Raw genomic sequence first — 22,113 nt, forward strand, 5'->3', positions numbered from 1 at the left:
TCTTAATGAGTGTATTGCTTCCATGCATGATGAGAGTTTATAATATACAAATTAAACTTTGCTTAACTAATCGGTAGTTGAAACATCCTTATTACTGATTAATTTGGTACAAATTTACAACGACTTTATATTAGTTAAATACATCAAATCCATCCAAGAATCAGCAATTCAATTTTACTAATCCGTTATACATTGCGACTTCCGTAATTACTGGCTTCATTCACCGCGAAAATTTGTATTAACTAGATCCAACTAGTCATCATTAGACAAGCAACAAAGATATAGAAAATGGCCCTATACTCTAACATACTACTATCTCTACTTCTATCCATGTTTTTTGTTTCCCATATAAGAGCTTCATGACTATTCAAAAAAAAAAAATATTAGAGCTTCATGTTTATCCATTGATAACTTTCTTGAATGTCTACCATCTCACTCGAATCCATTAATTCCAATCTCTAATGCAATCTACACTCGTAACAACCCTTCCTTCTTACAAGTTCTTCAAGCCTACATACGGGAGAGTAGGTTTAACACATCATCTACCCCGAAGCCTCTAGCCATAGTCACGGCCTTGGATGTATCCCATGTCCAAGCAACCGTGATATGTGAAAAAGTAAGTGGCTTACAAATTAGGATTAGAAGTGGAGGCCATGATAATGAAGGCCTCTCATACGTTGCACGTGTTCCTTTTGTTGTCCTAGACATGTTCAACCTTCGATCAATTGATATTGACATACCAAAAGAGACTGCTTGGGTTCAAGCCGGTGCAACTCTTGGTGAGCTATAATATAAAATTTCCGAAAAGAGTAAGGTCCATGGCTTCCCTGCAGGAGTATGCTTTACCGTTGGTATTGGAGGCCATTTTACCGGGGGAGGCTATGGGAACATGTTACGAAAATATGGCTTATCCATCGATAATGTTATTGATGCACAAGTTGTCGATGTACATGGTAGAATCCTCAATCGCAAAAGCATGGGTGAAGATCTTTTTTGGGCCATTAGGGGTGGTGGTGCAGCAAGCTTTTGTGTTGTTATTTCATGGAAAATCAAATTAGTACGTGTACCAAAAATCGTTACACGTTTTGATGTTCCAAGGACTTTAGAAGAAGGTGCTACGGATATAGTTCTTCAGTGGCAAAAGTGACTTCTACAATCGATAGAAACCTTTTCATTAGAATGCAACCAATGGTATATAAACAAGAATGTAACAAGACAATACGAACTTCATTTTCAGGGTTATACCTCGGACGTGCAAGATCACTTGTTACATTAGTAAACAAGAGATTTCCTCTTTTGAAATTAAAAGCACAAGATCTCACAGAAATGTCATGGGTAGAGTCAACTGTATCTTATTTTATAGGCAACGGAAATCCTCTTGAGGTGCTATTGGAACGAACACCTACACCGCCTCACTCATATTGGAAGCACAAGTCCGATTATGTAAAAACACCAATTCCAAGGGCGGGGTTGGAGATGTTATGGAAAAAGATGATCGAGTTGGAAAATATATTTCTTCAATGGAATCCTTATGGTGTGAGGATGAATGAGATTCAAGAGAATGCAACGGCGTTTCCTCATAGAGCAGGAAACATATTTAAGATGCAATATCTTGCAACTTGGGTAGATGATAGTGTTGAGGCTACAAGAAGGAATATTGAATCGATTCGAGATCTATATGCTTGCTAGATTAACTCCTTTTGTGTCTAGGAACCCAAGGGAAGCATACTTAAACTATAGGGATATTGATATTGGGACAAACAAAAATGGGAGCTTAGAATTTGCTAAGGACTTCTTTAAGGGTAATGTGAAGAGATTGTTGCAAGTTAAGGCCAAGGTTGATCCGAGCAATTTTTTCAGATATGAACAAAGCATTCCTATTTTAGTTACCTAGCTTGATGGATTAAGAAGATCGTTGTTGGTTTATAATTAGCTTTCATGAATTTAGGAGATTGTTTTACTTTGATTGTATTGTTTGATTTGATTCATTGCATGTAACATGCTAATCCATAGTTTTAAAATAATGTGTGTGCAACATGTTTTATACTTGTTTTAATGATCTCTTACGTAATACTAGTATGTACTTCGTTTTGTGTTAGAATTTGATTTTATTCATGTAACATGTACTCTTGGTTATTAGTGCAACAAGTTGTATTAATTAAATTTAAGTAACATAAAATAATGGCCTATTACTTGGTGATTAAGTGACGTATTATAGTACATTAGTACTACGAGAGTGTACAGGAATACAGGATATAGAACCATGCAAGTATGCAACGTCATATAAAATGACAAATTGACAATAAGAACAATTCCGTTGACTTCAAATTTGAATTTTTTTACTCTATTTTTTATCCCGCAAATTAAATATCAATGCATTGAGACCATTCTACTAATATCAACATGAGTATTAATCTTATATATTAAGCACCAAATTGGTTAAAAAGATGGTGTATATGCAGATGAATAGTGCAAAAGTAAAACAAAATAAATTGGAGTATGTATCATATTCTTTTTTTTTTTTCTTTTTTTTTTGTTTCTCTTAGATACAGAGTTGAAAATGCCAATCATGAGTTCTTGACAATACTTTGTGCAATATTAAAATAACATGACGTTGTAAAAAAAAAAAAGACCCTTAATTTATTGTTTTGAAGAAGACATGATTTTATTAACAACAAAATTAAACTTTATGAAATTAACAATTTTATCATAAGAAACTAAAAGTTAGTTAGACTAGTGGGATCACTAATGGTGCCTCGCAAAAACCAAGCGTTGTCAAACAAGGAAAAAAATTCACAAAAGCCAACCATCTAACCAGGCCATTAATAACTACATACTTCGTATTTTTTACTTTGTATATAATGATGAAATACTAAAGTGTAGAGCTCCTTTTATAAAAACCCTATATAGTCACTTATTCTACTTATGTTCACAACCATTCAGACTCCTCTCATGTTAGAAGTAGACTTACAGTCAATTAGCTGAATTAAGATTCGAATGTAACCCAAAGATGAGGACCCGAGGTTAAACTTACAAATATATATATCCGGTATAAAATATTATTGCTAAGGAAATTTGTACAAAATATTAAGAATTAGGTGAAGAAAATCAAATTTATTCACTAAAGAGATTATTGATAAGGACGTTTGTGCAATAATCTTACGTTGAAAGAAAAACAAACTTATCATATCATTCACAAATTTTACTTATTTTAGAAATTTTCATTAATAACTTTAAAAAAATATTTATCTTTGTTTCTTTTTAGTTGACAAATATTCCTTTTTAGAATGTTTTTTTTAAGTTGACACGTTTCCTTTTTAGATATGCTTTATATCTTGCTTTTTAAGTATACCCCACTTGCTTTATCATTCTCTCTCACTCTCTCTCATCTCCTTAATATGTGTGTCTAAATTGAACGTGTCAACTAAATAAAAACTGAGAAAGTATATAGTATAAAATAAACCCATATGACAAAATAAAAGTCAAACTTTTGAGTTGTCGGCCAAAGAAGTAGTAGATTCGTTCGTTAATCACCTACTTTGAACCTTTTTCAATTCTTCACCAACCTACCACATTTAGTCTTTTTTTTACGACTATCTACTAAAAAGAGCACCTAATCTTATCTTTTATACCACTATATAACATCCACTCACCCTTATAAATTATAATACTTCAAAGTTCAAACCACTTAATAATATGAACTTCTCAAACTCTTCCTATACTCGTTTTTTTCTCGTTACAACAATTCTTGCCTTGTTCTTGATTACGTCTCATGTAAGCGCCTCGAATTCGGCCATCGACAACTTCCTTCAATGTCTTCCTCGCTACTCGAATTCGTTATATCCAATCTCCAATGCTATGTATAGCCGCGAAAGTACTCCTTCTTTATCCTTCTTACAGTTCTACATAGGAGATCATAGGCTTAATGACACGAGTTCGACCTCAAAATATAGTATAGAGACCTTGGAGGAAAATTATGTTAAAGCTATTAAGCATGTGCAAGGGTTTGTGGGTTACAAATTATGATTAAGAATGGTGAACGTGATTTCGAGGGTCTCTCTTACGTATCGGATGTTCCTCTCGTCCACCTATGAAATCGCGAATTTGCGGTGCTCCTTTAGATTAATTGGATGGTTGGGTGTTTCGCAACGGAGTTGTTCAAGGGGTTGATTCCTTATTGTTTTTCTTTTGTTAGCTTATTGTACACAAAATGTATATAAAAAAACAAAAGTTGTTGATAAATTAGGGTCCAAGTTGAAAGTTGATAGAATGTTTGGTAATGTGAGTCACTCGATCGTTTTGTGAATATTAAAAGCATCCCTACTTGAAAGTGTCATCTCAAGTGCAACAAATTATTCAATTATTTAGATACAAAGTAATCTAATAAATTTGCTTTGTATGAAGCTATAATTGTCACCCCGACTACAATCATATACTGTCATGTTTTTTTCACTTTGTTTTTCACAATTCCACGGAATACTTAAATACTTTGTACTGTAACACTTAAGAAGTACGTACATTTGAATTTTTTTGAGTAACTTTGACGGTCAAATTTCTTCCAATGACCACGTATGAGATTTAGGTAAGGATTAAGGAGAGTGTGTCTTATTGAATCGTAATCTCTTACTAGTCAACTTTGTCTAAATACTTAAGTAAGACCCTTTAAAGATCGGGAAAACAGACTGATAATCTCCACCCCTAAATTACCTTTGATGAGGATTGATCACATAATCTCATAATTATGAAATACGGAATACTAATTCTTTTCATTAGACCAAATAGGACTTGATAATGACCAAATATGCATATGTTCCAAAGTAGTCCGTGCCTTATTGTTTTATTATAAAAACCAAGAGTTGTACTTGGTACTAAATACTTACAGTACTTTTTTGGGTGTACAAGTGTCAGGTGCAGAATATGATGCAATTATTGACCAAATGTATATTTTCGACAAATGTCTGCTTGGTGCAGACATTGATGCAGTTCATTAATTTTCTAAAATAAAATCTAAAGTAGTGTACTTTACCAGTTTACCACTCTTAAAAGTCTCATCATGATTCTTGACAAAGCCCTCCAAGGCCCAACTAGCTAAATTTATTGAGAAAAGTCTACGCTGCAATCGCTAATTATACCAGCCCAAGCCCCAAGATCAAGCCCAACACTTTCAAAACTAACTCCCTAGACTGTTTGTTCGGGATAGTGTTATTAATAAATTACTTCCTAGTTTTAAGCTAGTACTTCTTTTTAAGTAGACCAGGTTATCAGGCAGGTCGGCTTAGGGTTGGTGTGGGTTGATTACGGGTGAAAGATGGTCACATTTTATTGGATCAATAGCAGTTTAGGTTAATACAGGTCGCAAGTCAATAGTGGGTTGATAATGGACTGGCCATTAAAATATCAATTAAAATAAATGGCTCTGTCCATAAGGAAACCTGTCTATTGAAAGCCCTTTAAGGTTGATCCTAACACTCTTAATCTCTTATCATTGGATTACTCTACCCAATAACCAAGTCTAATTGCAAGAGAGACAAGTAAGATAATCTCCTTCTCTGATTCAAAGCACCTTCACCTAGTAAGATTTTAACCTTAGACGTGTGCCTAAACTGTAACATCAAAATTTAGATGTAAAATGTGCGACTACATGTATTACTGCAACAATAACCACCCCTTCAAGTGTAACATTTACGAAGGATCATGTCAGAGCCGAGTGTTAAGAATTTGATACACTATTACTAAGACGGAAATCACTAGGCTAGTACCCTGGGCTATAACATTATTGGTGACCAAAAATGACGTAAATGAGTCGGTATGAATAGTAAATCTCCTTCAAAAGTTGAGTGAAGAGAAATAGCATGAGTATCATTGTCGTAATAAATGTAATGTTGTATTTTGTTTTGTGTTGGTTGTGTCTTACATTCTCATATGCTTCCAGCTTCCTGCCTATTGTCTGCTCTATCATGTTTAATGTTGTAACATTACTGTGGAAATGGGTTTGGGTCCATGATAAGGATTAGTCCTATCTGACAACTAGCCTAGGGTTGTACATTTTTTGATCTAAATCAAAATATCCTTAACATTTAAGGACATGTTTCATATGTGGTAATAACTTATACGAGTAAGTATATCTACAAATTTAATATTGTTTAGTTAGTTTATACCCGCTTACCAAACAAAATATGAAGGCTTTAATTTCTTGAAATTTTCAAGTTCTTTGATTTTTTAAATATGTACAATTAACATACAACTGTCAATTGATGAAATGAAATGGAAGTGACAATTGGTGGTTGAGCATAACAATCAAGTAATGTCTTCACTTTTTGAGTTTGTGCTGTCAATATTTGTGCATGAACCTCATGTTGTTCACTGGTAAAGTAGTAATTTATCCTACATGGAGAAATAAAATGTACTAATTACTCTATAAGAATATTATTTATGATTGCAATTTAAAATCCAATTTCTAGTGTTTAGGACTGTCTTCTAAAAATGTTTTAGAAGTCAGAATACAGCCCATTCTCAAAATGGCATACATTTCTAATTTGAGCCTTATTTCGGCCCAATAGGTGACTGGCCAAGATATTGGAGTTACATACTTAAATTTGACTAATTTCCATTCAAGACCCTTCGGTCCTCGTTCGTGTTTTTTTCATAATTTACTAGTCAAAATCGAGTTAGTATTATATACTCTTGGATCATGTATTCCATTTCCGTACCAATTATGATTGAGTTATTTTGCCTAAACCTTATATTATTTTGCTTAAATATTGTATTATTTTGCTAAAGCAATATGTTACTTACTTCAACATTTATAAAAATAAATAAATAAATAAATAAATAAAAAACAGCATGCAAGAATGAAATAACATGTACTTATTTAAAAAATAACATATATATAAATTGGAATGATAAAGAGTTCATATCAAAATAACATGAATTATATTATATTATATTATATATATATATATATATATATATATATATATATATATATATATATTATATATATATATATATATATATAACATGAATTTTATAAACTTGGAGTAATGTGAAACAACGTAACCGATGTTGTTTACATATATAAATTACTTAATAAGAAGTTAACATCAAAATAATATAAATTTTATAAACCTGGAGTACCTGAAGTACCTAATACTCCAGGAGTAAGATAAAAATTGTGGTCAAAATCCAGTATGACCCATTTGGGTATTTAGATTCATTTTTTTTATTTTTATAAATGCCTAGATTCATTACTCTCGTTAGATGGGTGGACATGGGTGGACAATGGACATTAATATGATTACGAATTTATAAGTCTTGAGAAATCAATTGCACTCTACATATTGTAAGAAATTACCCTTTACTTCTAGCATGAACTCAACAGTAAATTGTAAAATTTGTTTCCTATAAGCCATAACACGTATCGTTATACATCAATCAATCGTTTGAGACAAACCGATACCAAATGTATTAATGCACATTCCTTAACCGGCCATCATATAGGGCCCGTTAGGGGGGGGGGGGGGGACGATTTCTCAATCGTGTCATGAGTCGTGACCCTTTCAATGAAGTGTAACATACACTAAAAATTCCACAAAACACTCAAAATTAATAACTCAGGGACAAAAAAATGGAAAGATAGGGTCCTTGAATTGATTCATTAACATATACTAGTAAATAATTGAGTCAGATTATTCCATTTGCTATTACTTGCTTGCTATATGCGTCCAACGAGGGGCCGATCCATATCTCATACAAGTAATAATCATATACTATATCATATACCTAAGTGGCTAATTGATCTTATATTTATTTCAGCCTCATTTATATTTTAATAATTCATACTACACTATACTAGTACTACTCGTCAAAGATAAAGACGTTGAGTTTCATTGGTTGAAAACAACTGCCCTACTACCAACTTGGACATCTTTTTCTTGCTAAAAGCTTAGGGCTTTCTCGAAGAAAATTCTAAAGAATCTTTGCAATTTGTTGATGTTTAATTTGTTGATGTATTACTATTAAAAAAAAAGGCATTGTAATTATTAGGGTCCTATATATTGAGTTAATTATAAAAAGTAATTGAATTTAGTGCCCAAATATATGTAGTTAATTAGCTAGCTGGCCAAAAAATGTAGGCTCCAACATTGCAATATTTTGAAAACATAGGCAGGACAAGGCTAACTGGCTATGGTATATATCTACATTTTGAAGGAATATTATTGCACGTTAGCTGTGATATGAGTTAAATAGGTTAAAAAGAAAGGTGCCTAGGTCTGTATAGTAATTCAGTATAATTTGTTAATGTTTGGACATTTACAATTTTATCAATATGATTCAATCTTTGATAATATACTCTTAACCACAGAGTAAAATTTTTCTAAAAAAAAAGGGTGATTTGTGTACTATACGCATGTGAAAATGTTAAGATCATATTAACAAATCACATGTGAGTAGTGGTTTTATTCATCGTTTAAAAAAAATAAAAATGATAGATTATAAGTTTATGAGTTATTCCTCTTGTTATTAATTGGTGTAATTTATAATGGAACCTTATAGTGGTTTTACTTTCCTTCTCATTAACTAAGGAGTAAGGACTAAGGGCATGTTCTCATTAACTGAACTCAGCTGAACTGAAGTGAACTGAACTGAGCTGAACTGAAGTGAACTGAATATTTTATAAGAGAAGAAAATTATAAGCTGAACTGAATTGAACTGAATTGAACTGAACTGAATATTTTATAAGAGAAGGAAATTATGAGCTGAAGTGAACTGAATTTTAACGTATGAGAACAGGCCCTAAGGAGTGCAATCCGAAATCCGAACCATTCTAAAAGTAACTTAAATTTAAGAATGAAAGACGATGATGAATTTAGGATTTTAGCTAAGATTTATAACTCCTTCATCCAATCAACTGATTAATTATCTAGAATATATATGCATAGAGTATAATAATTGGTCTTAAAAGAAAAGTAATTCGCTTATAAAAATGACTCTTGAATAGGATAGTACAAGAATGACTTCCCACCTACGTTACGTTCATGTCAAAGTTATCAAAGTCAAGTATACATACAACGAACCATTCATAATTTCATAGCTTATAGTCATATACATTAATACATATAATAACTCTCATAATGTAAGAACTTTATATGCTTGTGTTTTAATCATAAATGATAAATAATACACAGTACACAATATAAAATTAGATCTTAAATTTTAGGTGTTAGTCTTAAAAATTTAGCCAACTAGACTATTATTGACATTTATTTATAAATTGTTAGTTACCAAGTAGTTTAATTGTTACTCCCTTCGTTTCATAATTTTAATCTCATTTGGAATATATATTGCAAGTATATCGTACTCGTATTATTTAATAGGACTATAGTGTAATATTGACAAAAGGTTATAGCTATCATATTTAATGATGTAGTGTTGTACAAGTCTTTCAAAACAATTAATTAAAAGTGTGCATAATCCCATTTATGAGAAATTATATCGAAGCATATCGAAGCCTTCATATTTTTGACAATTCTGTTATCTTTGTATGATGACGCAATTTGAATTTAGCAAGAAATTACTCGTAATTAATATGATAACGATAAGTATTATGCTTTTCCTTAATTCCTCCTCGAGCATATTGAAGTCAAATATGTTGTTTTCATTGACAAATAATTAGTTTAGTTGAAGAAATTAGGGCTTGTCATTACGCCACACATGCATATACATATAGTACAGTATCCGAATGGAGATTTCAAATATTCCTCACTAAGTAAATAATACAAGTACAATTAACATGGAATACTCACTTGATTCCGCAAAATTTAAAATAGTTATTTATTTATGCATTTTAAATAACACATTGAAATGAATACATATAACAGACTCTCATATTTTTGTATGCTTTGTAAAAATTAAACATCAAATATTGTAAGGTATACTTTTAAATATACTAAATTGATAAGAATAATGAGATGTATTATGCATTAATAAAGGCTAAAATTAAATTTGAGTATAAGATAGCATAATACTTCATTCATAATATGTAAAGTCATGGTATATATATACACAACTTTATGATCATATATACTCCGTAGGAAGACATTAAAAACTAGAAGAACTACATGCATAGTACGAAGTACAACAATTTTAATTAATCCTTAAAAATGTCGGCATACTAATCTGACTCTGTAAATCAAAACTGCAATTATACAAGACAATGAATTCACATAATTAATTTAGGTCATAAAGACACAAAATAAAAATCGGATTAGGTGATTGCAACCTACTATAACGGCATTGAGTACAAATGTTGCATCATCTGACTTCTCTATGGTCACAAAAGGTGATTTTGGTGCAAAGTTGTTACAATTGTAAACGATTTTTTTTGTTTTTTTGGCATAAAATCAAGGTGAGGGCAGATGAACTTTTGTATCTAGGTAACAAACAGTACAGTTTAAGTGTGTATACATTCTCTTTGCTATCATACAACATAACTGTACATGCAAATTTGATACTCTAGATAAAATTGACAACGCAAGCAAGCAATCTAGTCGTCACCTTTTACTTTAGTAGATTCATCTTGAAATGTATACAAAGCACGCAATAGTAGATTAGTAGTCTTAGAGATTAGAGTTTATCTAAACCTTGAACATTTAATTACTATCGATGACTTGACTATTACTCGACGTAATTAATTTGCCCTAATATAATTGTATGACTGTCATTTATATGAAGATAAATATTATATGTACATTAATACAATTATGAGTATACACTTCAACACTTGGCATTATTCGCTATTGCTTCTTTTCAATTTGTACAAAAGAAATCTCGTGTAGTTTGATCCTTGAAAACTCAAAACACTGACTTAACAAACTTTTTATAAAGATCACAAGCAATGAAGCAACTAAGTATAAGTTAATAGAGACATAACGAAAAATTGAAAATGACTAGCATACCCTTAATAGCCTCTTGTTATTTTTGTACGCATCTATAGTTATTCAAACCATACATAGATTATTTTTGTTTTTTTTGAAACAACGATACACAGATTATACACATTGTAACTCTACTTTAGCTGCATTTCTTTGACATTAGCTTTTTACCTCTAATTAAGTAGCTGGACATCATGAAAAAGAAAGAGACAAATAGAAATTTCTAACTTCAGCTTATAATTTTGACACGGACATGCCAGCTGGACCATAAGTGAGCTGCAGAGCTGGCAGCACCCTAGTGGTTTCCATCTTTTCAAAATTAATTTCGTTTTTGTTTTCTTATCATAATCTCTGTTTCATATTATTTATAACGATTAGACATTTTTCCTGTTTACTTTATATTAAATCGTTGTAAATACGATGAAATAGAGATAGTATAAACATTTGCCAATTTTTTATATTAACAAGTTTGAGCACAAATTGACTTTTCAAAACCTAATAATTATGCATGTGAATGACTCAAAAATGCGTATGCATGTGTTTATGTTTATTGTTAATGTTTCATTTCATTTCAAATATTGAGAACGAAATAATACTGTACTGTATTAAAGTAGATAAGTACTCTTTATTTTGTTTCATCAATTAAACCAACTATGCATGTGTATGACATTTGATTTAGCCTAGGTTTGACGGTCCAAAATTATTTACTACTCGACCTTTGCACGAAGTAATTGCTATGTCCTCTTTTTAATTTGATTGGGTGTATTTATTATTGGGATCATACATATATTCAGAAATTCATGTTATTTTAATTTTACAGCAGAAGTTAGCTGGAAGTTCGTGCTTGCCTCCAGATAATATGGTGGATCAGACGATCATAACGAGAATATTAGAGCTCCTTAATGAATAATTATCCATATTAGTGGTACAAAGTACGAGTATTTTATACAAGTATTTAATATGACTCACATTACATTATATATGGGTCATTCTTCCTTTTCTTTCATAATATACTAGTCCATATTTATCAATTACATGGGATTCTCCTTAGTGTGGTATTTTTTTTTTTTTTTATTCTTTTATTAGTTTGTTTATTAATCACAAGTTGTTATCAGTTTTGTATGTATCCACACTAGACACTACTTTACATTTTGTGTTGCATTGCCGTAATGCCATTGATCTCTATAACCTACTTTCCCTCGAAAAACAAATCAGTCATGAAAAGAATACAATTATTTCTTATACTCTTCAAAAAAAAAAAAGTTTGGATTTTCTTGTTAAGGTTGCTAGTCTTGCTACCTACTCTCTACTTTATTTATAAACTTGTGACTAGACCGTTAAACTTGACCTAATACAAAATTATAGGATCTATAGATCAATATTGTGTTTAGATTAAATTTCATGTGTTAAAATTTATTCTATTGTGGAATCATAATTCAAATTTGAATAATGTTGTAAACTTAAACGGATGCAATTTAATAGTAAATACTCCATAGTATACCCTATTTTTATGTTTTCAAAAACCAACAAGTTAAGCGGTCATATTTGTACGCGATTCGTAATAAGCTTCGATCACCTGAAATATGGTCCAACTCAATTAAACCCAACCTGAATCCTAATGCAAAGCTTCCTCATTCAAATAAACCCAATTCAAACCAAACAACACACCTCTAATTGTGACTGTATAACATTATACTTCGTATATATGAACTATTGAAATGTCTAGTAGGTGAATTCGTGATTAATGATTTTAAAAAGTTAAAAAAAAAATGTTATAGTATTGCCTCTTGCATTTCCAGTGATTTACATAACAACGAACACACCTCTAATTGTGACTATATAACTAAATTAAAAGGTGTAAGTTAGATCAAAATAATACATGGAGACAATTAGGGCTCATAAATATTCAAAAGGTCAAAGTAAATTAACTTTCGAAACTGTAGATTATCACTCATTATTTACAGTACAGTACTATCAAGTGCAATTAAATCTTACAGATGTACCTGCTTACATATAATGCTTGATGTATTGTTACTTTTTTTTACTATAAATTAATTAAAGACATACTTCAAGTTATTGCTTTATACCGTTACAACTTACAAGTAATACTACTAATAGGAGTTTTAATTAATGTACGACATTTGAATTATAGATACCTATAAATTAGCTTTCACCTTTATTCATTAATATCATTTGGCACCAAAATGAAGCATAATAGACTTCATTCCATATTTCCATCAACTGCTTCATTACTTATGATAAGAGTTTTTGACTTTTTATACCCTTCTAAACACATACTCTTCCGTCTTCACAACTCCTCTGTTTTCGGTCCCTTATATATATATATATATATATATATATATATATATGAAGAGTTATCATGTACCTAACCCCACTTATAAGATTAAGACCTTAATTAATTGATTGATACTTTATGAAAAGTTATGTTGAGTAAGTGCCTGTTCTGATTTACTGAACTGAGCTAAACCGAACTGATTGGAGGTGAAGTGAATTGGACTGAATAGAGATGAAATGAATTGTTTATGAGAGAAGAAAATTAAGAACTGAATTGAACGGATTGGAGCTGAACTAAACTGAACTGCACTAAAATTAATCTAAAGAGAACAGACACTAAATACATAAATTTGTCCTTGTATAAAATGTGACTAAAAATAATTGACATATTTTCCATAAAGAAATAAAATGGGGCAATATTAATTAGTTATGGACAAAGGGATTATTATAAACCACAAATATACATGTGCTTTTGCCTTTGAGGGGCAAAACAGGAATTCAATACATATATTTCCAAATTCAAGTAAAATTTTATCAACATTTGCATTTTCTTTTTGACGTTTTATTGCTGATTACAATATTTCGTCGTACCACTTTACCCCTCACTTATTACAGCCTACAACTTCACCTTTAATTTCCTCCCAAATTTTCCAAGAAGAAAAATGTAAAAATTGAAAAAAGAAAAAAAAAACTACAAACTATTGGTATGTGTAACATACAACATGTACGAGAAATAATAGTAATAATAATATTAATCAATAAAATAAAATAAACCCAAACACTCATTTTTATCTTAGATCACACTTGAGTGTAAGAGGCAAATATATATCCCAAAAATCCCTATAAATTTCCTCAATTGGCGGCGAACAAATTTTGCAAATTGTAAGGAGCAACAAGGTTAGATCCTCCACTCCAGAACTCTTTAGAGAAGGCTTGATTAGCCTTGTCCGTCGGGTGCGCGGCGTCGAACCACAAGTACTCACTTGGGTTACTACATACAGTGAAGCTTTGGTCTTTCTTTTGGCAAGTGAAATCACCATTGTATGATCCACTTCCACAACAAGCTGTTTCGCTTTCCCTAAAACCTGTTATTATCAATTTGACATATATAATGTGATTAGATTACATGAAATATCCTACTTTACCTACTAAACATATTATATATCTATCATATGGTATTGTTTGTTTGATTAAACAAAATTTAATGTCATTTTCAAGGACAACTTATTACAATTTATAATGTCATGTTCCATGAAAGACTTGACTTATGCATGTAACAACTAGCAATCAAGCAAATGTAATATACAAGGACCCACGTCACATGAACTAGCTACACATTTTTCAATTGGAATTTTCTTAATCAAAGCCGATTTCTTAGGCTTTTTTTTGTACAATATGTACCTATTTACCACATTTAATCACTAATCATCGAAACAAAAGCACCGACGATTTCATAGTCTAATTACTACAAGTCTACAACCATGTTTTTAAAGGGAAACCTAACTACGATTAGTTCTTTAATAACGCCTCTAGAAATTTACACCCTTGCCCTTTTACTTTTTCACGGTCTTCACTAAATACAAATCAAAACAAATCTAACAAAATCTCGATCATTCAAATAAATTGTTAGAATAATTAATAGTACGGCCAAAATTAAGAATAGTTACCCGTACATTAATTACAATGAAATTAAACAGGACATGGAGAAAAACTTCTTGTTGGCTTATTATAGATCTATGTGAATATGTGTAAGTAATAACCTGTCTCTATGTAATTTTTTAATCAAGAGTCATTAATGTAAAAAATATTCAAGATCTTGGGACTCGATTTTGTTCATCAAAAAAAGAATTGACACACAGCAAGCTGTAAATGACATGGTTCCTCTAAACTGACAAACAATTAAGGTTTAAAGAAACATAGAAATTAAAAAGACACATTAGTTGAAAGCCACTACTTGACCCATTTTAGTGCAACTATACAAGTGTGCATATAATAATTGAAGGCAAAGGGAATCAAATCATATGATTATAACATAAATAATTACTACTAGAACGTACCACCCGTCGAAAATTTAAATTACTAGAATGTACCGTATCTACTTCCGTATATCACACGGAGGTACAAGGAGGTGTAGAAGTCGTAAATTGAGTATTTGAACCCTGGTAGATTGGTTTGCAATCTCTTGGCTAGGGCGGCGAACTTGGCATTGTGCATCTTGGCTAGCTCTTGTGGCTCCGGTGCACAGGTTCCTTTGAACGCGAGCATGTACTTCATTGATGGCATACACCCAAGAGGACCAAGGTTTTGGAATGCAAATTTCCTTCCTCCTTGGTTATAGATTGTCTGTATCAATCAACAATCAAAAATCAAAAATTAATTCAAAATTAATTATAAACCGTACGAGTTTTAATTTTGATTAAAAAAGGATCCTCTGCATAGAGAGAATCCCGTGTTACACTAGCTTGTTGAAATAGATTAAAAGTCAAATTGTGTCACATATAAGTTACTACGCATCAAAACGACCTACCCTAACAAGGTGTTGAAAACCCGTCCGTGTTGCCATCTCTTATTCCCACCTTATATGAGACATTAAGACCACTTCTACAGAAATAATACTCTTAATATCTAAGTCAGAAGATGATTTCCCAATTTGTAATTACCAAGGTACTCCGTAAAGCTTATCTTTCATCCAAGGTATTACTTAAAATGAACTAGCTAATCACTTCCTTTATTAGAGAGAATCCACATCATATCCCATTAGTTCAAAACCTTCTAATTTAGCAAGACAATAAAGCTATGTCACATCTACTTCAAAAGTAAGCAAATCGAGCTGTGAATTGGTTAGCTAATGTCTAGCACGTTCTTAGTCATCTTTTCTCATGACATGTTTGTCAACGATACTAAATCTTAGCTTTTGTAACATTCTATTATCATAGTATATTAGTATAGCATGCCATATTGCCATGTACTCCGTAGTCAATACACAATTTCAAGTTCGGGTTAGAAATTGACAGCGCTAATTACAGTAAAACCCAATTCACAAGTATAACTTTAAGTTCGGGTTAAAAATTGGCAGCGCTAAGTAAAACCCAATCCACAAGTATAACTTTAACCAAATTAAAGTTTATGATAAAAAGCGAAAAAGTAATTAAAGTCGAAAAATTAAAAAGCAAGAATATATAAATCAAGAATTCTTACTTTAATATGTATAGTGAGGTTGCCAAGAATCATATTCATTTGGCGATTCCTTTTGAAATTGGAGAGAGGGAGCTTTTTAACATTCTTCTGAAGAAGGGTAACATAGTCATTTCCAGCAATGTTAAACAAGTATACAGCTTCAGATAACAGCTTATTAGCTTGCGCTTCTCCAACTTGCTGCTTCAATTTTTGCACCATTTGTATAAAATAATTTATTTGCCTCTTCAAATTTATCTGGACCCCCCAAAAATAAAATTAAATTAATATCAATCCATAAGATAAGCATACAACATAGAAAAGAGGATCCAAAATCAAAATTCAATCAACCCAATTATAAATTCATTTTGGGCAATTCAATAATATAAACAAGATATGATCTTAAGGGTTGTATTCATATTAAGAACATCGAATTACTGTAACCAATTAAGCTAATTGACATCGAAAAAAATCTTAAAAACATATGGCGCGTTTAGGAAGTTGTCACATCAAGTAAATTTCTCCACAGATTTGCCACAAGTGCCAGCTAGCTAGAGAAGTTGAGCTCATGATATGCATTAAGTTATACTTATATCAAAGATGCCTAAAGTAGTGATTTTTAAAAAAAACAGATGCTAAAGTTGGCATTTACTTAAACTTTTTCACTATTAGCTTGTGATCTTTCGTCAGAAGAGGTAATAAATGGATACATTTTTTCACCTACCAACCTTATTTTATTATTTTCTACCAATTAAATCTTGTGATATAAGTCAATAATCGCAGTAAAAAAAAAAAAGTACAGTGTACTAGATTTAACTGATCTCAAGCTAATTTTCACTAATTTCTATTATTATTGTTGCTTCATCTTCACTTCAATTTCTTCAACAAATTCTATAATTTCAACCTTAATTATTTAGTAGGTCAGCTTAAACTTTATTTAAATGAATTTTAATTTTATTTCTTTGAAAAAGTACACCGACAGAAAATAAAAATATGATTGAAATAGTCAGATAAAAAATAATTACTAAAATGAATTGATATGACATACCGTTTGAGGGCGAGTTTCAACAAGAACACAAGCACCAGCAGAAGCAAAATTAATTCCTTTGGTATAATCTTTTAATCCTGGCAACAAATAGGGTTGCAAAAAAGGCAACCCCGCGAATTGAGCTGCGAAAAAAAAAATATTTATCAGCTTAAGATTTTGGTTGAGTTGATATTAACTAACACAATGTGTGAATAATAATAATTACTGACCAATGAAATCGGGGATAAGACGACCGTCAGAGTATCGACCAGACGGCTTTTTAAAATAAGTTTCGCCGTAAGGCCAGTACTCAGCCCCGCGCCTTTGACACCGTTGTATAAGGTCATACCATCGTCGTAGAGCGAATCGCCGAAGACGAAAAGAGGGGGTTTTTGGGCATTAGAGAGGGATAAGGAGAGGAAGAGTAGTGTGGTGAATATGAGCAATGTAGGAAACATTGTGGTTGTGATGTTAAGAATGTGAGAATTGAAAGTTGGGTTGGTTTATTTGATTTAAGTTGTGATTTATTTATGTGCAACCAAAATCAAAATGAAAACCAAACCAGCTTTTGTGTTGGGGGTCTTAATTATTTGGTATTGCAACTGTTAGAGCTAAAGGTAAGGGACAAGATTTTATTGTATTTAAAGGAGTGAAGGGGGGTTATATTTTTTTTATTATTTAATATTTTGTAACGAGGGAAGTTGCGGACCGCGTTGCTTTTTTGACACATTCTTTTATGAGGCTGTGATTTTTTTTTTTTTTTTATATATATATAATTAAATTAAATAAATAAAAATCACTTATGTCAAAGTAGTCGTTTTGTTTTAAATAAAATTATTATAAGCGAGGTAATTGAAGTAAACATTGAAAATGGATACTACATACGTTAAAGATGTTAACCTTAGTCACTAATTACAAATTTTACTTTAAGAATTGTGTGTAACTCTTATTTAAGGAAAATTTTAATTATGTAGGCTATTATTAAATGTATTTTGATGTAACAACTTTGTATTATTTAACAATAGAATACTCCTTTTGTTTTCTTCTACTTTTACATTAGAAATCTTGAAAAATTATATTCAAAATGGTTTGTTTATAATTCAAAATGTAATTATGTGAGATTTTATTAAATTTATTTTGATATTTTGTTTTCAAATACTTTTTTTATAATACATTTTACATATATAAGGATTAAGATTTAAGAGTTTCCATATCAAAAACACACCTAATATAAAAAATATCTTTATCTTTATCTTTTACTCCGTATTTATTTATTTTTCTTAATAAGTGTTCGAAGAAAAAAAAGTGAAAATTCAATCTTAAAAGTTAATTGGAACAACTACGTTTGAAAATGATTCAGATGAGGAATAATAATGAGGGTTCTTATTGACTACCTAAATCAAAGGGCCTTCTTTTGAAATATCACGGAAATACCATAAAAGGTGGAATAGGTGGGTGTTGAGGTTAGTACTTAGTACTCCCATACTAATTACATTTAATTTTCTGAAATTGATGAATTGATGATACATTAGCGTCCTCTTTTAATCTAGGACATTCAATACAAGTATACAACTGCGCATAGTATAGGATTTTGCTAGATTTTTATGAATAACCATAGTAATTATACTTCTAATGACATTGAATTATACAAGTAAATAATACAGAGTAATGGATATGATTATTATGTTATGTGTGTCGACATGTAGATCATTAATCAATTAACTTTTACCATTTTATACTTATATTGAGGAGTGAGGGGATGGAGGGATGGTTAGTCCCTCCATCTCCCCCTCCCCCCATGTGATGGGGGTTCAACTCCTCACAGCCCCATTCCTGTTATAGGATGGGGTCCCTCCCCGTAGTTTACCGGTTAAAAAAAAGAAATTATACTTATATTAACTTTAATATTAAGTACGGACTATCTCATGAATTTAAATTTATGGCCGACGGCCGAGTTTTATAAGTAGTACTAAATTAACATTAATATCTAGCTAAATATTACACTACTTATTGGTGGTCTTTAAGTTTGAACCTCTAGTGTTGACATAGCTTAGGCATCCTTCATTTAAAAGTAAAATTGCGTTAATTAAGACGTTTGAAATAATTTATTATCCTTTACAAAATATTAATGATACAGAACTAATAATTCATATGATCAAGACCTTAACTTATTTAGATTGCGTGAAGCAAAATATGATCACATATAGACATTGTTATTGACACGCGTATTTCTCTTCTCATTCCATCAATCCTAGATTTTAGGTGATAGTATCTTCCATGGTTAATGTAACCGGTCTCACAATGAACTTTTGAATAACACTTTATTTGTCTCTCTTTTCATCATCCCTAAATTGAACTAGTGGCGGATGTAGAATATTTAGTGTGGAAATAAAAAAATTAAATAAATGCCTGTATAAGGGCTTGAACCTAAGACTTATAGTCCAAACTCAATGCATTACCACTATGACAAAGCTAATTTGATGTTAATTATTGCATAAAAATTGTATTTAACCTATAAATTTATATATTTACTTAAATAAAAAAATAAAAAATTTGGGGGGGCCGGTGCCACCCAGACCCCTTCATAGATCCACAACCCTAATTTAATCGAAACACAAAATCTTTCAAAAAATGTACTCTATACTTTGTTAATCTCCTAATCCTATACTATAAACCCAACACAATAAATTAAAAAAATTACTTCATATAGCAATAATAATAAAATTTTTTATAAACTACTCCGTATGTTCTATATTATAATGGAACAATATATATTATATAAGATCAGAAATACAAAATTAATATAATTTAAGAATTAATTCTACAAATACTATGATTAGCAAGTTCAAGTAATCTTATTATAATCCTAAATAAGTAAAAGTGGTTAGTAATTTGACAGGGAGCAAAGAAGAAATGATCAAAGGTAAATAGAATCCAAAAATCGATAGCGTGGCCAGCCAAAATTAAGAACCTAAACTCATCATTAAAGGAGGTTATCAAGGCATAATCACGCTGTCAAACCACATTATTTGATTAAATTAATTTTATGTAAGGTTTAGTTTTCGTACATATTGTATATTTCTAAAAATTTAATTTATTTATGTATCAATGTATGTATGCATCTTCCCGCCTTAAAAAATGCAGCTACCTTACTTTCTTGCTTGCTCCTACTTATTATTCGAGTTATTATTGCTTGCTTGTGATTTAGTTTTGGTAATTGTATTTATATCATCGGTATTCATGCCATAAGAAATGCAGCTAACTCTCACCTTTTGCTTCTACTAATTACTATGCATTGTTGTTTAGCAAACCTACACTCTATTAGTCTATTATACTCCCTCCATTTCAATTTGTTAGTCCCATATACTATTTTGGGCGTTTAAAAAAGATTTACCCATATTGAATGTATTCCACTTTTAACTTAGTTTTTATTTCCTATTTTATACATAATAAATTATGAGTGGTTAGATTAATTGATGGTGAATTAATAACATGACTCTATGTAAAGAAATTATTCCCTTGATTTATGCAATTATGACTAATGTTTTCCTTAAACAAAATAAAAAAAATTAAATAAGACAAACTATTTATGAATTGTTTTTTACTTTAATGTTAGATTCCAAATATTCACCTTTTCTTATTTTATATGATTGATTCCATATGGGACTATCACATTGAAACGGGGGGAGTATTGTCCATGAGGATCGAAATGAGAAACAAATATGTTATACATAACCTACCAAATTAGATCACACTCTCCTAAACAATCTACCTATATGGTTATTTTGTGGATAAGACTTTTCAGGCTAATTTTGGTTTCGCTCTTTTGGCTAGCTCGAAGGTTTTTTATTATACTAACATTATTTTTTTGCTATTTTCGAGCTCAATTCGGGCTCTTAAAGGCTAAAATGGCCCCTATAACTTTAACAGGAGATTTTTTCGGCATGTAAACCGATGAAAAAATTAAATCGGGTTGCAATTTACAATTTATACGAACTTTTGGACTGTAATTTGCAATTTTTTTAAATGGCTGCAATATGCAAAATACGAACTTTAAATGGCTGCAATTTGTAAATTTTCCATGAAATTATTACTATATGATGAGTATAATAATCTCTATAAATTGCTAAGTTATAATTGAACGTATCAATCAGTGACCACTAATCACCATCTATATATCTAATTAAACGCATTATATTGAGGATTTACCTTACTGTACAGGCTTTGCATTAAAAATAAATATTCATCACTTTTTTAGAAGTATTTTTGATAATAGTCATCCATATATTTATAATGATAATTAATTAGGTTGATAAACATGTATACATAAATCATGGATAAATAGTTGACAATTAATGTAAATACTTGTAAATTTTTTTTAAGGACCATAATCAACTCCTACACTTGATCAAAGAAGAGTACTTTAAATTCAATAAATAATATTTAGTTTAGGCTTCTCAAGTTCTCATTTCTTTATATTATAGTATGTAAACGAGAAGCCTATTTTGTTAAAATCTTAAGAATTGCTAGACCTAAGAATAAAAAAGAAATTATTTTTTTCCCTCCTCGAACTATCTTACGTATAGTTAGATTAATTAGTTACATTAAAAACTTAAATTATTAAAAGATGACACCTTATAATACATTGTTGATTGTACATGTCAAACCTTAAGTACAATTAGC

At 30.7% G+C, this 22,113-nt stretch overlaps 1 protein-coding gene and 1 pseudogene across 1 annotated transcript; one reads left to right on the forward strand and one right to left on the reverse strand.

Annotated features, from left to right (window-relative positions):
- The first annotated feature begins 45 nt into the window (after positions 1-45).
- Positions 46-2,081, forward strand: LOC110683984 (annotated as a pseudogene).
- An 11,571-nt stretch (positions 2,082-13,652) lies between these two features.
- On the reverse strand, positions 13,653-18,094 carry LOC110684430 (GDSL esterase/lipase 2-like). Its single transcript, XM_021860891.1, is given in 6 exon segments — positions 13,653-14,314; positions 15,320-15,572; positions 16,428-16,661; positions 17,452-17,573; positions 17,661-17,750; positions 17,753-18,094. Coding segments are annotated over 6 exon segments (1,068 nt in total). The 5' UTR covers positions 17,889-18,094; the 3' UTR covers positions 13,653-14,081.
- Between the last annotated feature and the right edge of the window lie 4,019 nt (positions 18,095-22,113).

The sequence above is a fragment of the Chenopodium quinoa genome, unplaced genomic scaffold (assembly GCF_001683475.1).
Source record: "Chenopodium quinoa cultivar QQ74 unplaced genomic scaffold, ASM168347v1, whole genome shotgun sequence".
Classification (NCBI taxonomy): Eukaryota; Viridiplantae; Streptophyta; class Magnoliopsida; order Caryophyllales; family Amaranthaceae; genus Chenopodium; species Chenopodium quinoa.